Source organism: Gorilla gorilla, chromosome 9, assembly GCF_029281585.2.
Source record: "Gorilla gorilla gorilla isolate KB3781 chromosome 9, NHGRI_mGorGor1-v2.1_pri, whole genome shotgun sequence".
NCBI classification, from domain to species: domain Eukaryota; kingdom Metazoa; phylum Chordata; class Mammalia; order Primates; family Hominidae; genus Gorilla; species Gorilla gorilla.
Genome location: NC_073233.2, coordinates 102,930,971 through 102,948,400, shown reverse-complemented (window position 1 = coordinate 102,948,400; position 17,430 = coordinate 102,930,971). Strand labels below are relative to the sequence as shown.

The 17,430-nt window shown below is 43.0% G+C and overlaps 2 protein-coding genes across 3 annotated transcripts in view; one reads left to right on the top strand and one right to left on the bottom strand.

Moving 5' to 3' along the window:
• Positions 1 to 8,586: 8,586 nt before the first annotated feature.
• Positions 8,587 to 10,436, bottom strand: KDM4E (lysine demethylase 4E). The gene has a single exon (XM_031016523.3). The coding sequence runs from the start codon at positions 10,265 to 10,267 to the stop codon at positions 8,741 to 8,743; it is 1,527 nt and encodes a 508-aa protein (XP_030872383.3). The 5' UTR covers positions 10,268 to 10,436; the 3' UTR covers positions 8,587 to 8,740.
• Positions 8,872 to 17,430, top strand: part of CWC15 (CWC15 spliceosome associated protein homolog) — a 63,546-nt gene continuing 54,987 nt past the window's right edge. For both annotated transcript variants that reach the window (XM_055356106.2, XM_055356107.2), the window contains exon 1: positions 8,872 to 9,008. The gene's annotated coding sequence lies outside the window, so the exon portion shown is untranslated. The remainder of the gene's footprint in view (positions 9,009 to 17,430) is intronic.

Below are 17,430 nucleotides of genomic sequence, written 5' to 3'. Positions count from 1 at the left end.
TCTAAATAAATTTACTAAAATGTTGCTCATTTTGAAAATGTTATATAACCTTATATAAATAGAATTGTGCTTTATGCAGTTTAATGGTTTTTTTGTTTGTTTTATTTCCCTCATCTATGTTGTTCTGTGTATCTGTACTTGGTCCTGTTGCCTGCTGTAAGGTGTCCAATAGTATAAATGTTTCTGCTGTTGATGGCATTTGGATTGTTTCCACTTTGGCCTCTTACAGTGTTGCTCAGAACACGCTTGGACATGTATACTGGAGATCATGTGTCCTCTTATCTGTGAATGGATCCCTTGTCATAGAATACAGGCAGACTTCTGTAACCTCTGGGCTCAGCATCAGTGAATTCAACCAACTGTAGGTCAAAAATATTCAGAAAAAAAATAAAATGAGTTTGTAAGTAATTCCTCTTCCTCTACTTTTCAGAATAGCTTGAGTAGGACTGGTATGAGTTCTTCTTTAAATGTTTGGTGGAATTTAGCAGTGAAGCCATCGGATCCTCAGCTTTAATTTACTGGGAGACTTTTTATTACAGCTTGGATCTCATTATTTGTTGTTGGTCTATTCAGGTTTTGAATTTCTTCCTCGTTCTATCTTGGTAGGTTGTATGTGTCTAGCAACTTGTGCATTTCTTCTAGGTTTTTCAACTTATTGCCATATAGTTGCTCATAGTAGCCACTAATGATACTTTGAATTTCTGCAGCATCTATTGCAATGCCTGCCTTTTCATTTCTGGTTTTATTGATTTAGATCTTCTGTCTCTTTTTCTTAGTCAGCTAAAGGTTTCTCAATTTGGTTTAACTTTTCAAAACAACTTTGTTTCAGTGATCTTTTGCATTGTTTTCCTCATTTTGATTTCATTAACTTCTGCTCTGATCTTTGTTATTTCTTTTCTTCTACTAATTTTGGATTATTTTTGTTCTTACCTTTCTACTTCTTTAAGAGTCATCATTAGGTGGTTTATTTTAAGTTTCTCCTCTTTTTTGATGTAGGGACTTATAGCTATAAACTTCCATGTTAGTACTGCTTTTACTGTATCCTATAGGTTTTAATATATTGTGTTTCCATTATGATTTGTTTCAGGAAATCCCTCAATTTCCTTCTTAATTTCATCATTGACCTACTGGAGATTCAGGTGCATATTGGTTAATTTGTATGTGTTTGTATAATTTCCAAAATTCCTCTTATTTTTATTTCTAGTTTTGTTCCACTGCGTCCAGAGAAGACGCTTGGTATTATTTGAATTTTTGAACTTTTTAAGATGTATTTTGTTACCTAACATGTGGTCTATTCTTGAGAATGATCCATGTGCTGAGGAAAAGAATCTGTATTTTACAACTGGTGGATGAAGTGTCCTGTCAATATCTATTAGATCCATTTGATATAAGGCAGACTAAATCTGATTTAGAGCCTTCTATTATACTATCTTGCTCTGCCAATTCCTCCAGTTTAAACTTATATACACCCATGTAATCATCACTCTAAATGAGATGCAGAACATTCCCATAGCCCCACAACATTCTCACATGCCTAGAACTTTCCAGTTAATTCCCACTCTCACCAGAGGCAACCACAACCTAAGTTCTATGAGCACAGCTTATTTTGGCCTTTTTTTTTTTGAATGAATATAAAATGAATCATTGCTTTTTATAACTGAATACTATTTAATATGCTATAGTTTTTCCACTCATCTGTTCAGACACGTGGATTATTCACAGTTCCTGATTTTTAATGGTTGGGTAAATACTCAGGAAGAGAATGGCTATGGATAGATAAGTGGTCAAGTTTACAGAACATTGACAAACAGTTTTTCAGTGGGGCTGTATAATGTAACATTCCCACAAGCAATGTATGTGAGAGTCACTTGCTCTGAACATGATACTGTTTTGCTCAGAACAGAGTACATGGTTCCAGTTAATCCAGGAGTAAAACTGGTATTGATTCATCATGCCAATGGCAAGATATTTGCTTCTTGCCCTTGTGACTTATGACATTCAAAGGGACATGTTTTCACCAGGGGTCACAACAATAATTCCATAAATTAAAAGCTGAAATTCTCATGTGGCCATTCCTATCTCCTCACATCACTAAATAACCATGCAAAGAACTATGATTTCAGTAGGGGTGACTACTCTTTATTCTCTCAAGAAAATTAGGCTTTTGAAACACAATGAAACCTGAAGTAAAGTTGTAGGTCAAGTCGGTTATGGAACAGACTTCAGCACCAAGATCTTTCTTAACAAGTGTGCTTGGGATCCATATCTGAGAAAAGGAGAGGAAGGAAGCATGTTTGAGCACAGGGAAAATTGGAGCTGAGGATTAGGGCCAAAGATACTCTCGGCAAATCTGGAGCACAAATGGCCCTTCAGCAATGTGCTAAGTTGAGCAAAGATGGCCAAGATTTATGCTCCAGCACTGAGCAGTCATGAGATGTGGGCCATAGTGGGAAGAGGCATGGCTTTGGGTGAGGCAGCTCTCTGCAGCTGAAGGCTGTCTGCCTACTGCACTCCAGGGCCAATGAGGCTTTTATCTATCACATAAAATTTCATTCCTTGGTCATGCAGGATGTACTCAGGGATCAACAGTTCTCTTGGGCTACTCCCTTCCAGTGAATGCAGTGTACTTTCATCTTTGGTTCCACCATGTCACTATTAGCTTAAATCCCTTTTCAGCCAGGCATCTCAGTCCATCCTCCTGTATGCCTGGAGACCCTATGTTTTCCCTCAGCTTGAATTTTCCAAAGAATAAACTTCTTGTTATGTTAAGAAAGACAAAGTTGCCTGAATGAATGGGAGAGACAGGATGATAAGAGTTTTTCTGCTCTTTATTGAGAACTTTAGACGAGCACCAGGTTTTTATTACTCATGCTTCAAAATTTACAGCCTTCCTGAAATTCTGGATGGGAGTGGGGAAGTTAAGGAAGGGTGGTACTAAGGTGGGGAGTGGTTTGCTTCTCTGAATGTTTCCTTCTTCATCAAAACTATCATTTTCAATATGAATAATATATTCTGAATTTTTCCATTTCTGTGCATTTGCAATACTAACAATTAAGTGTAAGCAACTGTCATTCTCACTTTTATTATAAATAGTCTAATTGCTTCTCCTACTCACACATTCTCCACAGAACAACTAAGCTGATTACTTAAATGTGTCATTCACATCTTTCCCACTGCTGTTTTAAGGCCTCCTCATTTCAAGTTGAAGGAACATCACATAATGCACCTGACATGGGACACAAGGCCCTCCATGTTCTGCCCCCTGCCTCTCTCCCTTCCTCTCTGTGTCCCAGAAACAAATAAGCTTCTTTTGTATTCCTAGAAACACAAACTCACCACATTCTATGCTAGGTCTGTTGTAGTTGCTGGTCCCTGCAAGCGGGGAATTCTGCTCTGGACCTCCCCATTTTGTAATTGTGTCCCCAAAGTCTCCTGCTCAGTGAATCCTTCTGAGACTGGCCACTCAGCCAGCCCCAGCTCATTCTGCTCTGTTGTCCAGTCCTTTTTTAGTTTCTATACAGCACACATTCCTGATTGAAACCTTGCTCACTTATTTGGGGACAATATTGGGTTGAGTGAATGAGTTACCAGTGTGAAATATACACACAGCTTTGAAAAGGCAGTGGAGCCCGGGAGAGAAGATAGTCAGATAATGGCACCTTCAGCCTAGGGCTGCTCATCTTTCCCAGCAATTTGGGTCCTGCTATTTAGCTGAGAACCAGGCTGGGCATAAGGCCAGCCTCAAAGTATGACTGCAACCCAGTGCTCCCACCTGGCCAGACAGCCAGAACCCCACAACCATGCCCTGAGCTCAGCATCACCACACAATGTAACCAGCCCATAAAATACATTTTGCCTTAAAAGTTTTCAACTAACTATGAAGAAAAATGCATGGAGAATAACCTCCTTTCCAAGTTGTTTGAAACTACAATATTAGAAAGAAAGTCAGATCTTACATTTTGGTGACTTTTAATTCATTTGTGAGCAAATACTGGTGACATCACATTTTGAATACCTCAATGACTCAGAAAGATGATACTTTTTTTCTAACTCTATTGACCTAATTGGTCATAAGAGGCTAGTTTTGCTAGAAAGGGAGAGTTGGGGCAGGGGTAGGTAAGGGAAGAAGATTGAAGGGGAACCACATTGTGAATTCTTCAGAAGTGCAGCAGCCTCCATAGTTGTTTCAGCAATTGGGACGCTGGGATAGATGAGTTCCCAGCAAACCCAGGAAGACCTCGTTCTCAGAGATACTCATGTCCAGTGGATGAAATCTCAGCTGGTGACACAGAAGTAGAAGTGTCAAGACATTAAAAGGTCTTGCAGGATAAAGAATATATGATTAATATACTCAGCAGCATGCAGGTGCCTCACCAGAGGGGCTATCTCAGCACTGAGAGGCTTTATAATTGTAGTGGTCTGAAAATGTGCCCAAAATGCTGAGATGTAAATGTGAGCAATATCGAGAAGCCCTCACTTAGCAGAGCAGTGAGATATAAAGACTGACCATGGGCTCAGAGGCAGGGGCCCAGCAGCACCTAGAATCCTTGGCAGAATGCTGGATCCTGGGCATAGTGGTGCAGGCCTGTTCATCAATGCTCCATCTGTGGGCAATGACTTAGACTCAGGGCCTGAGGCTGAGGGCCTAAAGCTGTGTGCCCTGTGACCATCAAGAGACACCTCCTGGCTGGAGCCTGGAGTATTGGCTCCTAAGCCCCCAGTTACAGAGGGCAAGGACCATGGCCACGTCTGTCAGTTGAGGGGTTCAGACCAGGGTTGGTATAGCTGGGGTGGGCAGTGGGTCCAGGCTAAGTTCGTGGGCTGGGAAGCATCACTGCAGGATGGAAAGGCCATCGGAACACCAGGCACAAGGGTAAGGCAATGAGAACCACAGCCCGAGGCCATAGGTTGTGTGGGTGATGACCCTGTTGACATGGGTGGTGGCTGGGGCCAGGCTAGTCCTCTCCAGCACTTGGATCTTTCACCAGGTGGGCATCTCCAGGCTGGCATGTGCCCTGGACTCCATGGGTTCTGCAACTGCCCCAAATGACTGTGTTTCCACAGGTCATAGCACTTGGGTTACAGGATGCCCACAGTGGCTTTCCCACCACTGCACTGAGACTCCACTTTGCCTGAATTGATCTATTCCATGGTGGCAAAATTCATGGCCTCCTGGAAGTTGAAGCCATGGTTGAAGCCAGCATGGTAACCATAAAGAAACCATTTAGAAGTTTAACCTCCTCCTTGAGTTTTCCCCACATTCAGCCTTATCAACTGCAACCACAACAAAATAAGTTTTGTCTCTTCCCTTCCATCAATTATAGTTCTAAAAATATTTTCAGTGGTTAATAGTGCAAATTCCATAAATTATTGACTGAAGTGCCTCAAATACCTCACATTAAGGAAAATGGTGGCTTGGGTCTAAAATATCTCACTATTAGATAAACAATTTTGTATTTTATTTTATGAAAGGGTTCATTGCTTCCTTGTGAGAGCAAACCAAGACTGACTGTTGAATTTTATCAAATGACTATCAGCATCTATAAACATAATCATATAACTTCTGGATATATTTACAAGATAAGTTATATTTCCAGATTTCCTTGCTTTAAACTATTGTTACCTTCCTGCAATAAATCCCATGTAGTCATCATATGTTACTCTTTTAACGTATTTAGATTCTCTTAGCTAATATTTAAGTAAAAATTTTTACATTGATGTTCCTCAATAAGTTTTGTCCATAATTTTCTCTCATTCTGCAATTCATCAGGATTTTCTGTCAATGATGTATTTATTTTAAAATGTGAATTTTTTTTCTCATTTTAAAGGCCTAGGTATACTAGAAATGAAGATGTCACACAATTCCTCTGCAAGTTTGTCTAATCCTTGTCATTTTTGAATAGGCAGATCTTCTGCTCTTTCTATATTTCAGACACAGAAATTTAGTCTTAAATTTTTTGTGTCTAGTAAGTTAATTTTTCTAACAAAAAATCCATATTATTGGTGCTTTGTGTTGATTTAGTATACATTTTACAGTTATTCTAACTCATTAATTTCTGTGTATACATGTATCAATTCCTTCCAACTACTTTCAGTTTATCTTTTCCTAACTTGTACATTAGAAGTTTAATCCAGTTACTTTCATTATTTGAATATGATGGAGAAAATACTTAAGGCTGCAGATTTTCCTCAGCACTATTGTAAATGAATCTCATATATTTCTTTATGTATTTTATTAAGTTTTACATCTAGAAACACTCCAATAATGCTATTGTGTCCCAAGCATTGATGTTAACAAATTGCATATATTCATAGAACTGTCAACTACACACATGAGGTAGATGCTATCTTCATTTTATGTTGAGGAAACTGAGTCATAAGGTTAAGTAATTTTCAAGGTCATACAAGCTGATAAGAGAAACTTGGGAACAAAATCAGGCTTTCTTGGTGCAGAGTTTATGCATGTAATAGATATTTATTGTTTTGTGAAAATTCAGCATTTTTGGCACTTGAAGAGAGGAAGTATTTTCTATCATCTAGTATGTCAATACTACCTTATTGTTAATGTAGTTTAAATTTTCCATATCCTTATATTTCTCCATTTTTTTCTGCCTTGGATGAGTGACTATTTCATTCACACATTGCTGTAAAGAAATGCCTGAAGGCTGGGTGTGGTGCCTCACGGCTGTAATCCCAGCACTTTGGGAGGCTGAGGCAGGTGGATCACTTGAGGTCAGAAGTTTGATACCAGCCTGGCCAACATGATTAAACCCCATCTGCACTAAAAATAGAAAAATTAGCTGGGTGTGGTGGCAGGCACCAGTAATCCCAGCTACTCAGTAGGCTGAGGCAGGAGAATCGATTGAACCCAGAAGGCAGAGGTTGCAGTGAGCTAAGATTGAGCCATTGCACTCCAGCCTGGGCAAGAGTGAAACTACATCGAAAAAAAAAATCCCTGAAATTGGGTAATTTATAAAGATAAGAGTTTTATTTGGCTTATGGTTCTGCAGGCTGTGCAGGGAGCATAGGAGCTTCTGCTTCTGGGAAAGCCTCTGGAAATTTACAATCATGATGAAACGGGAAACAGGCACATCATAAATAGCTGGAGCAGGAGGAAGAGAGAGGGGGAAGGTCGTACACACTTTTAAACAACCAGATCCTCCTAGAACTGTATCACAAGAATAGCACTATGGAGATAGTGCTAAATCATTCATGACAAACCACCCCCATGATCCAGTCATCTCCCACCAGGCCCCACCTCCAACATTAGAGATTAAAATTTCACATGAGATTTGGGCAGAAACACATATCCAAACCATACTGGTGACTTAAATGTTCCTATTTTTAATCTGTTTCTTTAAACTTGTCTTTTATCTACTATAATTTCTACTATATCGAACTTGAATATTGATGACTGCTGTAATTTCATTGTGAAATTTAGTATTTTGCATTGTGAAGATCCATGCTATGTACCTTTGGTCTCAATTCAAGTTTGCCTGATATTAAGATCTGTAAATCTACTTTTATGTTTGTTCTTTGCTTGGTATAGTTTCCCCATTCTTTTATCTCAATCACTTTTCTAAATCACTTTCTTTTTGATATATCTATTTTATATTATTCTAATTTAAAAAACATGCACTAAGACTTTTATTTTCTTTGGAGATATACATTAGAGACAGCAAATTTAGTTAACATCAGTATAGTTACAAAATACCTCTGAAGCCATAACTGGCTAAGTAACTCAGTTGGTCAAAAGGTCTAGTTTGTACATGAGCAGTGGACGGTGGCCTAGGATAAAGGGCATGTTGCAATTGAAGGATTGTGGGAAGCCCTGAACCTCACTGGGGTTGTAGCAATGTCCAGTGGAATCCAGAGTCAGAGACACAGAGGACCAGATGAGAAGTAAAAATGAGAGGTTCAGTCAGATTCTCAGCATCATCCAATGTGGGCCCAAATTACCATGGAATCTGGACCCATAGCACTATAAGGGAGGTATCCTAAGGGGGACATCAGAAACAAGTGCTGTCCATGGCATCTGGCCATGGTGAAGGCCACAGGCAAATATGTGGAGTAGACAGAGAATCCCTGAGAGGTACTACAACATCCTATGGCAACCTTTGGGGAGGGGACTTCAGTGGCCTCTGCGAGCCCTGGTTGTCACAGTTGGAGACAGCATCTGGGGGCCTTGGAAATGTGTCAGTTACTGCAGGTAAAGAATCTTCACTGAGGAGAGACCCAGGCTACAATTGTCCTTGGCAGGAATCTTCTCTGATCCTGGGGTTGGAATAAGAGAGACACTGACATTTGTCACCATATTCCATAGCCATGGATCCAGAGGATTGATCATGTATTGGAGGAAAATATCCCTAAACTCAGTGTCTTTAGCCCCAGCAGATGAGTCAGGAGCCCAGGAGATTCTGGAAAACTTAGTTGGAGTCAGAACCCTAGAGCCGTAAAAGTGGTCCATTGTTACAACCTTGCCCATGTTCACCAGGCAAGTGTCCCTGGTGAACTTAATCAGTTCCAGTCCCCACCAGTGTCCCTGGAAAACTTAAAGGCACAATGACATTGGGAGGAGTCATGCAGACAACATCAGGGAGATTACTAGTAGTGCTGTTGAGGGATAGCAGGCACGGGCCAGGGTGCATGGTTTCATCACGATCCAGTGGGGGCCCCAGGAGTTGAAGATCAGGGACACAGCAGCAGCCAGAAGCCTTGGCAAGATGCGGAAGGCCACCACTCAAAGGGACAGATTTGTCATCAAATCATTGGCAAGCGGGAGCTGAGGCCTGTGGCCTTGAGCTCTACTCCTTGTACCCATTAAAAGGCGCCTCTTGGATGCAGGCTGAACAGTTGGCTCCTCAGTCCCCAGTTCTCGAGTACAACAACCATGACCACGACCACGACTGCAACCTCGACCTCGACCTTGACCGCGACCACGACCACGACCACGACCAGAACCCCAGCTTCCAGTGGAAGGGAGAAGAACCCTGGCTGACATCCCCAGAGTAAGTGACTGGGTCTGGGTATGATATGCAGAGCTTTGGAATGCGGATCCAGGCACAGCATCAGTGCCACAGCCTTTTGGGTTGTAACAGTGCCTTGGGGACACAGGCTGTGTGGGACATTGGGCTGTGAGGTTTGGGAGAAGCCTCAGGCCCAGAGCAGCTCTTCTAAGTACTATATCATCTCTCCAGTTGCTCAGCTCTTGGCTTTCTGCAACCCTGGGCTCTGTGTGATCCACAATGGCCAAGTCTTGCCTGTGTTTCCAGAGCTCATAACTCTCGGGTTGCACGATGCGCACAAAGGGGTCCATGGAAAAGGTCACTGTCGACTCCCCACAGCTACACTGAGAGGCCATTTTGCCATAATCAATCCATCGTGGAGTGGCAAAATTAATGGCTTCTGCGCAGTTGAAGCCGTGATTGAAGCCAGCATGGTAGCCATAGGGAAAGGTCACCATGAACTCTCCAGCCTCCTGAGTCATGCGATTGAAGGGAATCCCATTTTCCTTGAGAACTGTAGGCGAGATGAGGGCCACCTTGTGCCGCAGGAAGGCCTCACAGCCCCGAGAAATGTCCGGGAAGAGCTCCCTGGCCAGGCATTCCAGGCGCTGACCATGTTCTGGGGGCACCACGTACCAAGTTTTGGGCTCCCCAAAGTGCAGGTAGTTGATGCTGTAAAGGTCCATGTCCTCCGTGTGCCAAGCAAACGTGGTCTTCCACATGCCAAAGTACAGGTAGGGTGTGTTGACACCCTCGATGACAACCCCACATTCCTGCTCCAACAGGTCCAGAATTGTTCCCAGGTGTCCTAGGTTCCATTGTTTAGTGCTTTCTTCAAATAAGGAGCTGCTGATATCAGCACCATAAATTGGTGGATTACCGGGATGGCTCTTCCAGTATTGTTGCTCCAAATCTGCAAAATTCTGGTGTGGTGGAGTCTGATATTTTTTACTGTTTGCCAAGCGGCGATACTGCCCCACCCTCATGGCTTTCTTCTTTTTATGGTATTGAGTAAACACACCTCCCTGCCCAGAGGTCACCTGCTGGAGGGGAGTGGCTATTAAGATGTCTTCGATATCATCATACATCTGTCTGGCTTTCCATTCCTTGGGTGGAATTACCTTGGCAAGGCCAGCTTGATGTGCGCCTTGGGACTCCATGTAAGCAACATATTTGTTGAAATCTGTAAATTCTTCCATGGTTGGGTAAAACGTCATGATGGTATGACTTGTGTTCTGGGGACTGGAGTGCACAGACTTCATGGCTGCACACAAGAAGCAGCTGACTCCCAAGTTCTTCGGTGTCCTCTAGATGCCTGAGAGTTCTGGGGAGTAATTTCTTTTCTCCCCTTTGTTTTTCAAAATACTTTGGTTTATCTGTGAGACAGTAATTCACACTTGGACTTTTGAACAAGTGAGATCTTTCACAGGCTTTCTGACTCCCCAGGGGGACTCCACTCTAGTCAGTATACTTTTTTCTGAAGAAGTAGAGTATGTCCCAGCTCTGTGAGTTTCCTCAGTTGGGGGTGTCACTGTGAGGCTTCTCCTGATTCTCAGGCTTGGGTGCACTAGTAGCAGCTAGTGTCCCACTGTACCTGGGGGTCTCTTCTAGGAAGTCGAAACAATACACCTAAACAACAACAACAAAAGATACAGAATATTCATATTTTTAAAATAAGTATATAACCAGACAAAAGAAATATTCAGCTAGCATTAAGCTAAGCTAAAACATATGCTAACATCAGGATATGTTAACATTGTCAGGCCTCTGAGCCCAAGCTAAGCCATCATATCCCCAGTGACCTGCACATACACATCCAGATGGCCTGAAGCAACTGAAGATCCACAAAAGAAGTGAAAATAGCCTTAACTGATGACATTCCACCATTGTGATTTGTTTCTGCCCCACCCTAACTGATCAATGTACTTTGTAATCTCCCCCACCCTTACGAAGTTTCTTTATAATCTCCCCCACCCTTAAGAAGTTTCTTTGTAATTCCCCCAACCCTCTAGAATTTACTTTGTGAGATCCACCCCCTGCCCCCAAAACATTGCTCTTAACTCCACCACCTATCCCAAAACCTGTAAGAACTAATGATAATATCACCACCCTTTGCTGACTCTCTTTTTGGACTTAGCCCGCCTGCACCCAGGAGAAATAAACAGCCTTGTTGCTCACACAAAGCCTCTTTGGGGGTCTCTTTTCACACGGACACGTGAGACATTTCATGCCGAAGACCTGGGTCAGTGGGACTCCTTCGGGAGACCAGTCCCTTGTCCTCACCCTCACTCTGTGAAGAGATCCACATACGACCTCCAGTCCTCAGACCAACCAGCCCAAGGAACATCTCACTGATTTTAAATCGGGCAAGCAGCCTCTTTTTACTCTCTTCTCCAACCTCTCTCACTATCCCTTAAGCTCTTTCTCCTTTCAATCTTGGCGCCACCCTTCAATCTCTCTCTTCTCTTAATTTTAATTCCTTTTATTTTCTGGTAGAGACAAAGGAGACACATTTTATCCGTGGACCCAAAACTCCGGCGCCGGTCACGGACTTGGGAAGCAGCCTTCCCTTGGTGTTTAATCATTGTGGGGATGTGTCTCTGATTATTCACCCATGTTCCATTGGTGTCTGATCTCCGCATTCACCCACATTCCCTTGATGGCAAATCAACTGTGGGGACAGCTGCTTTGGCTGCTCCCCTATGTTGCAGCTCAGGGCTGCTCCCCACCCCCCTTCTCCGTGTCTCTACCCTTATTTTTTAAATTTGCCTCCTTCACTATGGGCAACCTTCCACCCTCCATTCCTCCTTCTTCTCCCTCAGCCTGTGTTCTCAAGAACTTAAAACCTCTTCAACTCTCACCTGACCCAAAATCTAAGCATCTTATTTTCTTCTGCAACACCGCCTGGCCCCAATACAAACTCGACAATGGTTCTAAATGGCCAGAAAATGGCACTTTTGATTTCTCCATCCTACGAGACCTAGACAATTTTTGTCGAAAAATGGGCAAAAATGGTCTGAGGTGCCTGACATCCAGGCATTCTTTTATACATTGGTCCCTCCCTAGTCTCTGCTCCCAAAGAGACTTGTCCCAAATCTTTTTTCTTTCTCTCCTGCCTGTTCCTTCAGTCTCCACCCCAAGCTCTGAGTCCTTTGAATCCTTCTTTTCTACAGACTCATCTGACCTCTCCCCTCCTCCCCAGGCTGCTCCTTGCCAGGCCAAGCCAAGTCCCAATTCTTCCTCAGCCTCTGCTCCCCCACCCTATAATCCTGTTTCCCTTGCCTCCATAACTGTTGTGGGTATTGACAGCCAAGCTTCTAAACCTCTTAAAACTCCCCAACTCTGGTGCCAACTTGGACAACATTCTTTAATGCACTCATTTTTAGTTATCCCCACCGGCCCAGCTCCCTTATTAGGTCGAGACATTTTAACTAAATTATCTGCTTCCCTGACTATTCCTGGGCTACAGCCACACCTCATTGCTGCCTTTTCCCTCAGTTCAAAGCCTCCTTCGCATCCTCCCCCTGTATCTCCCCACCTTAACCCACAAGTATGGGATACCTCTACTGCCTCCTTGTCAACCGATCATGCACCCCTTACCATCTCATTAAAACCTAATCACCCTTACCCCGCTCAACGAACGCCAATATCCCATCCCGCAGCAGGCTTTAAAAGGATTAAAGCCTGTTATCACTTGCCTGTTACAGCATGGCCTTTTAAAGCCTATAAACTCTCCTTACAATTCCCCCATTTTACCTGTCCAAAAACCGGACTAGTCTTACAGGTTAGTTCAGGATCTGTGCCTTGTCAACCAAATTGTTTTGCCTATCTACCCCATGGTGCCAAACCCATATACTCTCCTGTCCTAAATAACTCTCTCCACAACCCATTATTCTGTTCTGGATCTCAAACATGCTTTCTTTACTATTCCTTTTCACCCTTCATCCCAGCCTCTCTTCGCTTTCACTTGGACTGACCCTGACACCCATCAGGCTCAGCAAGTTACCTGGGCTGTACTGCCACAAGGCTTCACAGACAGCCCCCATTACTTCAGTCAAGCCCAAATTTCTTCCTCATCTGTTACCTATCTCGGCATAATTCTCAGGAAAACACACATGCTCTCCCTCCTCATTGTGTCCGGCTAATCTCCCAAACCCCAATCCCTTCTACAAAACAACAACTCCTTTCCTTCCTCGGCATGGTTAGGTACTTCCACCTTTGGATACCTAGCTTTACCATCCTGACTAAACCATGATATAAACTCACAAAAGCAAACCTAGCTGATCCCACAGATCCTAAATCCTTTCGCCACTCCTTTCTGTTCCTTAAAAACAGCCCTAGAAGCTGCCCCCACACTAGCTCTCCCTAACTCATCCCAACCCTTTTCATTACACACAGCCAAAGTGCAGGGCTGTGCGGTCGGAGTTCTTACACAAGAGCCAGGATCGCACCCTGTAGCCTTCTGTCCAAACAACTTGACCTTACTGTTTTAGCCTAGCCCTCATGTCTGCGTGTGGTGGCTGCTGCTGCCCTAATACTTTTAGAGGCCCTCAAAATCACAAACTATGCTCAACTCACTCCCTACAGTTCTCATAACTTCCAAAATCTATTTTCTTCCTCACACCTGACACATATACTTTCTGCTCCCCAGCTCCTTCGGCTGTACTCACTCTTTGTTGAGTCTCCCACAATTACCATTGTTCCTGGCCGGGACTTCAATCCAGCCTCCCACATTATTCTGGATACCACATCTGACCCCCATGACTGTATCTCTCTGATCCACCTGGCATTCACTCTATTTCCCCATATTTCCTTCTTTCCTGTTCCTCACCCTAATCACACTTCGTTTATTGATGGCAGTTCCACCAGGCCTAATCGCCACACACCAGCAAAGGCAGGCTATGCTTATAGTATCTTCCACATCTATCATTGAGGCTACTGCTCTGCCCCCCTCCACTACCTCTTAGCAAGCTGAACTCATTGCCTTAACTCGAGCCCTCACTCTTGCAAAGGAATTACACGTCAATATTTATACTGACTCTAAATATGCCTTCCATATCCTGCACCACCATGCTATTATATGGGCTGAAAGAGGTTTCCTCACTATGCAAGGGTCCTCCATCATTAATGCCTCCTTAATAAAAACTCTTCTCAAGGCCTAGCATTCCAACTTCTATCCCTCACGGCAGTTTTTCTCCTTCTTATCTGGCCACTCCCACCTACTCCCCCACTAAAACTTCCACCTATCAATCTCTTCCTACACAAAGCAAATGGTTCTTAGACCAAGGAAAATATCTCCTTCCAGCCTCACAGGCCCATTCTATTCTGTTGTCATTTCATAACCTCTTCCATGTAGGTTACAAGCCGCTAGCCCATCTCTTAGAACCTCTCATTTCCTTTCCATCGTGGAAATCTGTCCTCAAGGAAATAACTTCTCAGTGTTCCATCTGCTGTTCTACTACTCCTCAGGGAGTGTTCAGGCCCCCTCCCTTCCCTACACATCAAGCTCGAGGATTTGCCCCCACCTAGGACCGGCAAATTAGCTTTACTCAATGTGCCCCGAGTCAGATAACTAAAATACCTCTTAGTCTAGGTAGACACTTTCACTGGATAGGTAGAGGCCTTTCCTACAGGGTCTGAGAAGGCCACCACAGTCATTTCTTCCCTTCTATAAGACATAATTCCTCAGTTTAGCCTTCCCACCTCTATACAGTCTGATAACAGACCAGCCTTTATTAGTCAAATCAGCCAAGCAGTTTTTCAGGCTCTTGGTATTCAGTGAAACCTTTATATCCCTTACAGTCCTCAGTCTTCAGGAAAGGTAGAACGGACTAATGGTCTTTTAAAAACACACCTCACCAAGCTCAGCCACCAACTTAAAAAGGACTGGACAATACTTTTACCTCTTGCCCTTCTCAGAATTAGAGCCTATCCTCAAGATGCTACAGGGTACAGTCCATTTGAACTTTTATATGGATGCACTTTCTTGCTCAGCCCCAACCTCGTCCCAGACACCAGTCCTCTAGGAAACTATCTTCCAGTCCTCCAGCAGGCTAGACAGGAAATTCGCCAGGCTGCTAATCTTCTCTTGCCTACTCCAGATTCCCAGCCATATGAAGACACCCTAGCTGGACGATCAGTTCTTGTTAAGAATCTGACCCCTCAAACTCTACAACCTTGATGGACTGGACCCTACTTAGTCATCTATAGTACCCCAACTGCCGTCCACCTGCAGGATCCTCCCCACTGGGTTCACCGTTCCAGGATAAAGCTGTGTCTGTCGGACAGCCAGCCTAATCTCTCCTCTTCCTCCCGGAAGTCACAAGTACTCTCCCCTACTTCCCTTAAACTCACTCGCATTTCTGAAGACAGTAATAACCCTTATGAGCTTAATACATCCCTTCATTCTATTAGGTCTGTTCATCCTTACCCTACTTTTTACAACAGGGCTTTACGCAGTCACCCCCACTACTTGGACTGAGCCCCAAAAACTAGTCATCCCTACTATCTTCTGTCTAGTCATACTCCTATTCACTGTTCTCAACTACTCATAAATGCCCTACTCTTGTTTACACTGCTGGTTTACACTGTTTCTCCAAGCCATCACAGCTGATATCTCCTGGTGCTATCCCCAAACCGCCACTCTTAACTCCTTCTTAAAGTAAATAAATCTTTGCTGGCAGGGCTATGCTGAACCTCCTTGGGCACTCTCTAATTGGATGTCCTGGGTCCTCCCAATTCTTAGTCCTTTAATACCTGTTTTTCTCCTTCTCTTATTTGGACCTTGTGTCTTCTGTTTAGTTTCTCAATTCATAAAAAACTGCATCCAGACCATCACCAATCATTCTATATAACAAATGCTCCTTCTAACAACCCCACAATATCACCCCTTACCCCAATATCTTTCTTCAGTTTAATCTCTCCCACTCTAGGTTCCCACGCCATCCCTAATCCTGCTCGAAGCAGGCCTGAGAAACATCTCCCATTATCTCTCCATGCCACCCCCAAAAATTTTCACCGTCCCAACACTTTCCCACTATTTTGTTTTATTTTTCTTATTATCAGAAGACAGGAATTTCAGGCCTCTGAGCCCAAGCTAAGCCATCATATCCCCAGTGACCTGCACATACACATCCAGATGGCCTGAAGCAACTGAAGATCCACAAAAGTGAAAATAGTCTTAACTAATGACATTCCACCATTGTGATTTGTTTCTGCCCCACCCTAATTGATCAATGTACTTTGTAATCTCCCCCACCCTTGAGAATGTACTTTCTGAGATCCACCCCCTGCCCCCAAAACATTGCTCTTAACTCCACCGCCTATCCCAAAACCTATAAGAACTAATGATAATTCCACCACCCTTTGCTGATTCTCTTTTCGGACTCAGCCCACCTGCATCCAGGTGAAATAAACAGCCTTGTTGCTCACACAAAGCCTGTTTGGGGGTCTCTTCACACGGTCACATGAGACAAACATCAGGTCAAATCATAAAACAGAAAAAGAGCAGCATCAAACTAAAATGAAAAATGATCAAGTTTGAAAATGAATAAATTGAGCACTCCAAGAAACTGGATGCATTAACATCAATAGAAACAATGAAAATAAATTCATAAGAAGAAACCATTGCAAAAGGAAACAGAACACCCAACAGGAATGACAAAGAATGAAAACTGAGTTTTCAAAAAACATGATGAGAAGTAAAAAGCCATAGGCATGAAGATAAATGAAAGTACAAACAAAAACACATTGAGGTAAGAAACAAGCAGCATAGCTAAAAATCTGGTGGAGATGTTTTACAATATTTAACAAAATCTTAGAACAAATTGATGATAATAAGGTTCTCAGTAGGACAAATATCCAAAAGTGCCCCGACAGAGAAATAAAACGACCTACCTTCCGTCAAAAACTCACAATTCCATATGAAAATACTTCAGGACCCAAAGAGAAGGTTTCCTGTTGGTAGCTAAACTCCAAATAAAGCCCCAAGTTCCAAAGACCCTGGCTTTATACCTGGGCAACACCCTAACCCAATCAGGGCCCAGCTAATGTAATCACTGGGCTTGGTCCAGATTAGGCATCCCACCCGTCCAAGCCCCTCCCTTTCATTTTGCATTTTAAACCAATCTGAAAACGAAGCTAAGTAGTTAAAAATCAAGGAATGGAAAAAGGCAACCCTGACAAATACCAAACAAAAGAAAACTAAAGCAGCTATGTTAATATCCAATGTAGTTATAGAATTAAAAAGGCACATTTTACAGTTATTGAATAGAAAAATTCTCCAGAATAGTACAGTGATGAACTTTATGACCCTACGCATAGCACTGACACATGGAAAGCCAGGACTGAGAGTTGTTGTAAAGTCAGACAGTAAAATATGCAATTGTGATGTCGTTTTTAATTTTTTTAACATTATTCTTTCAGA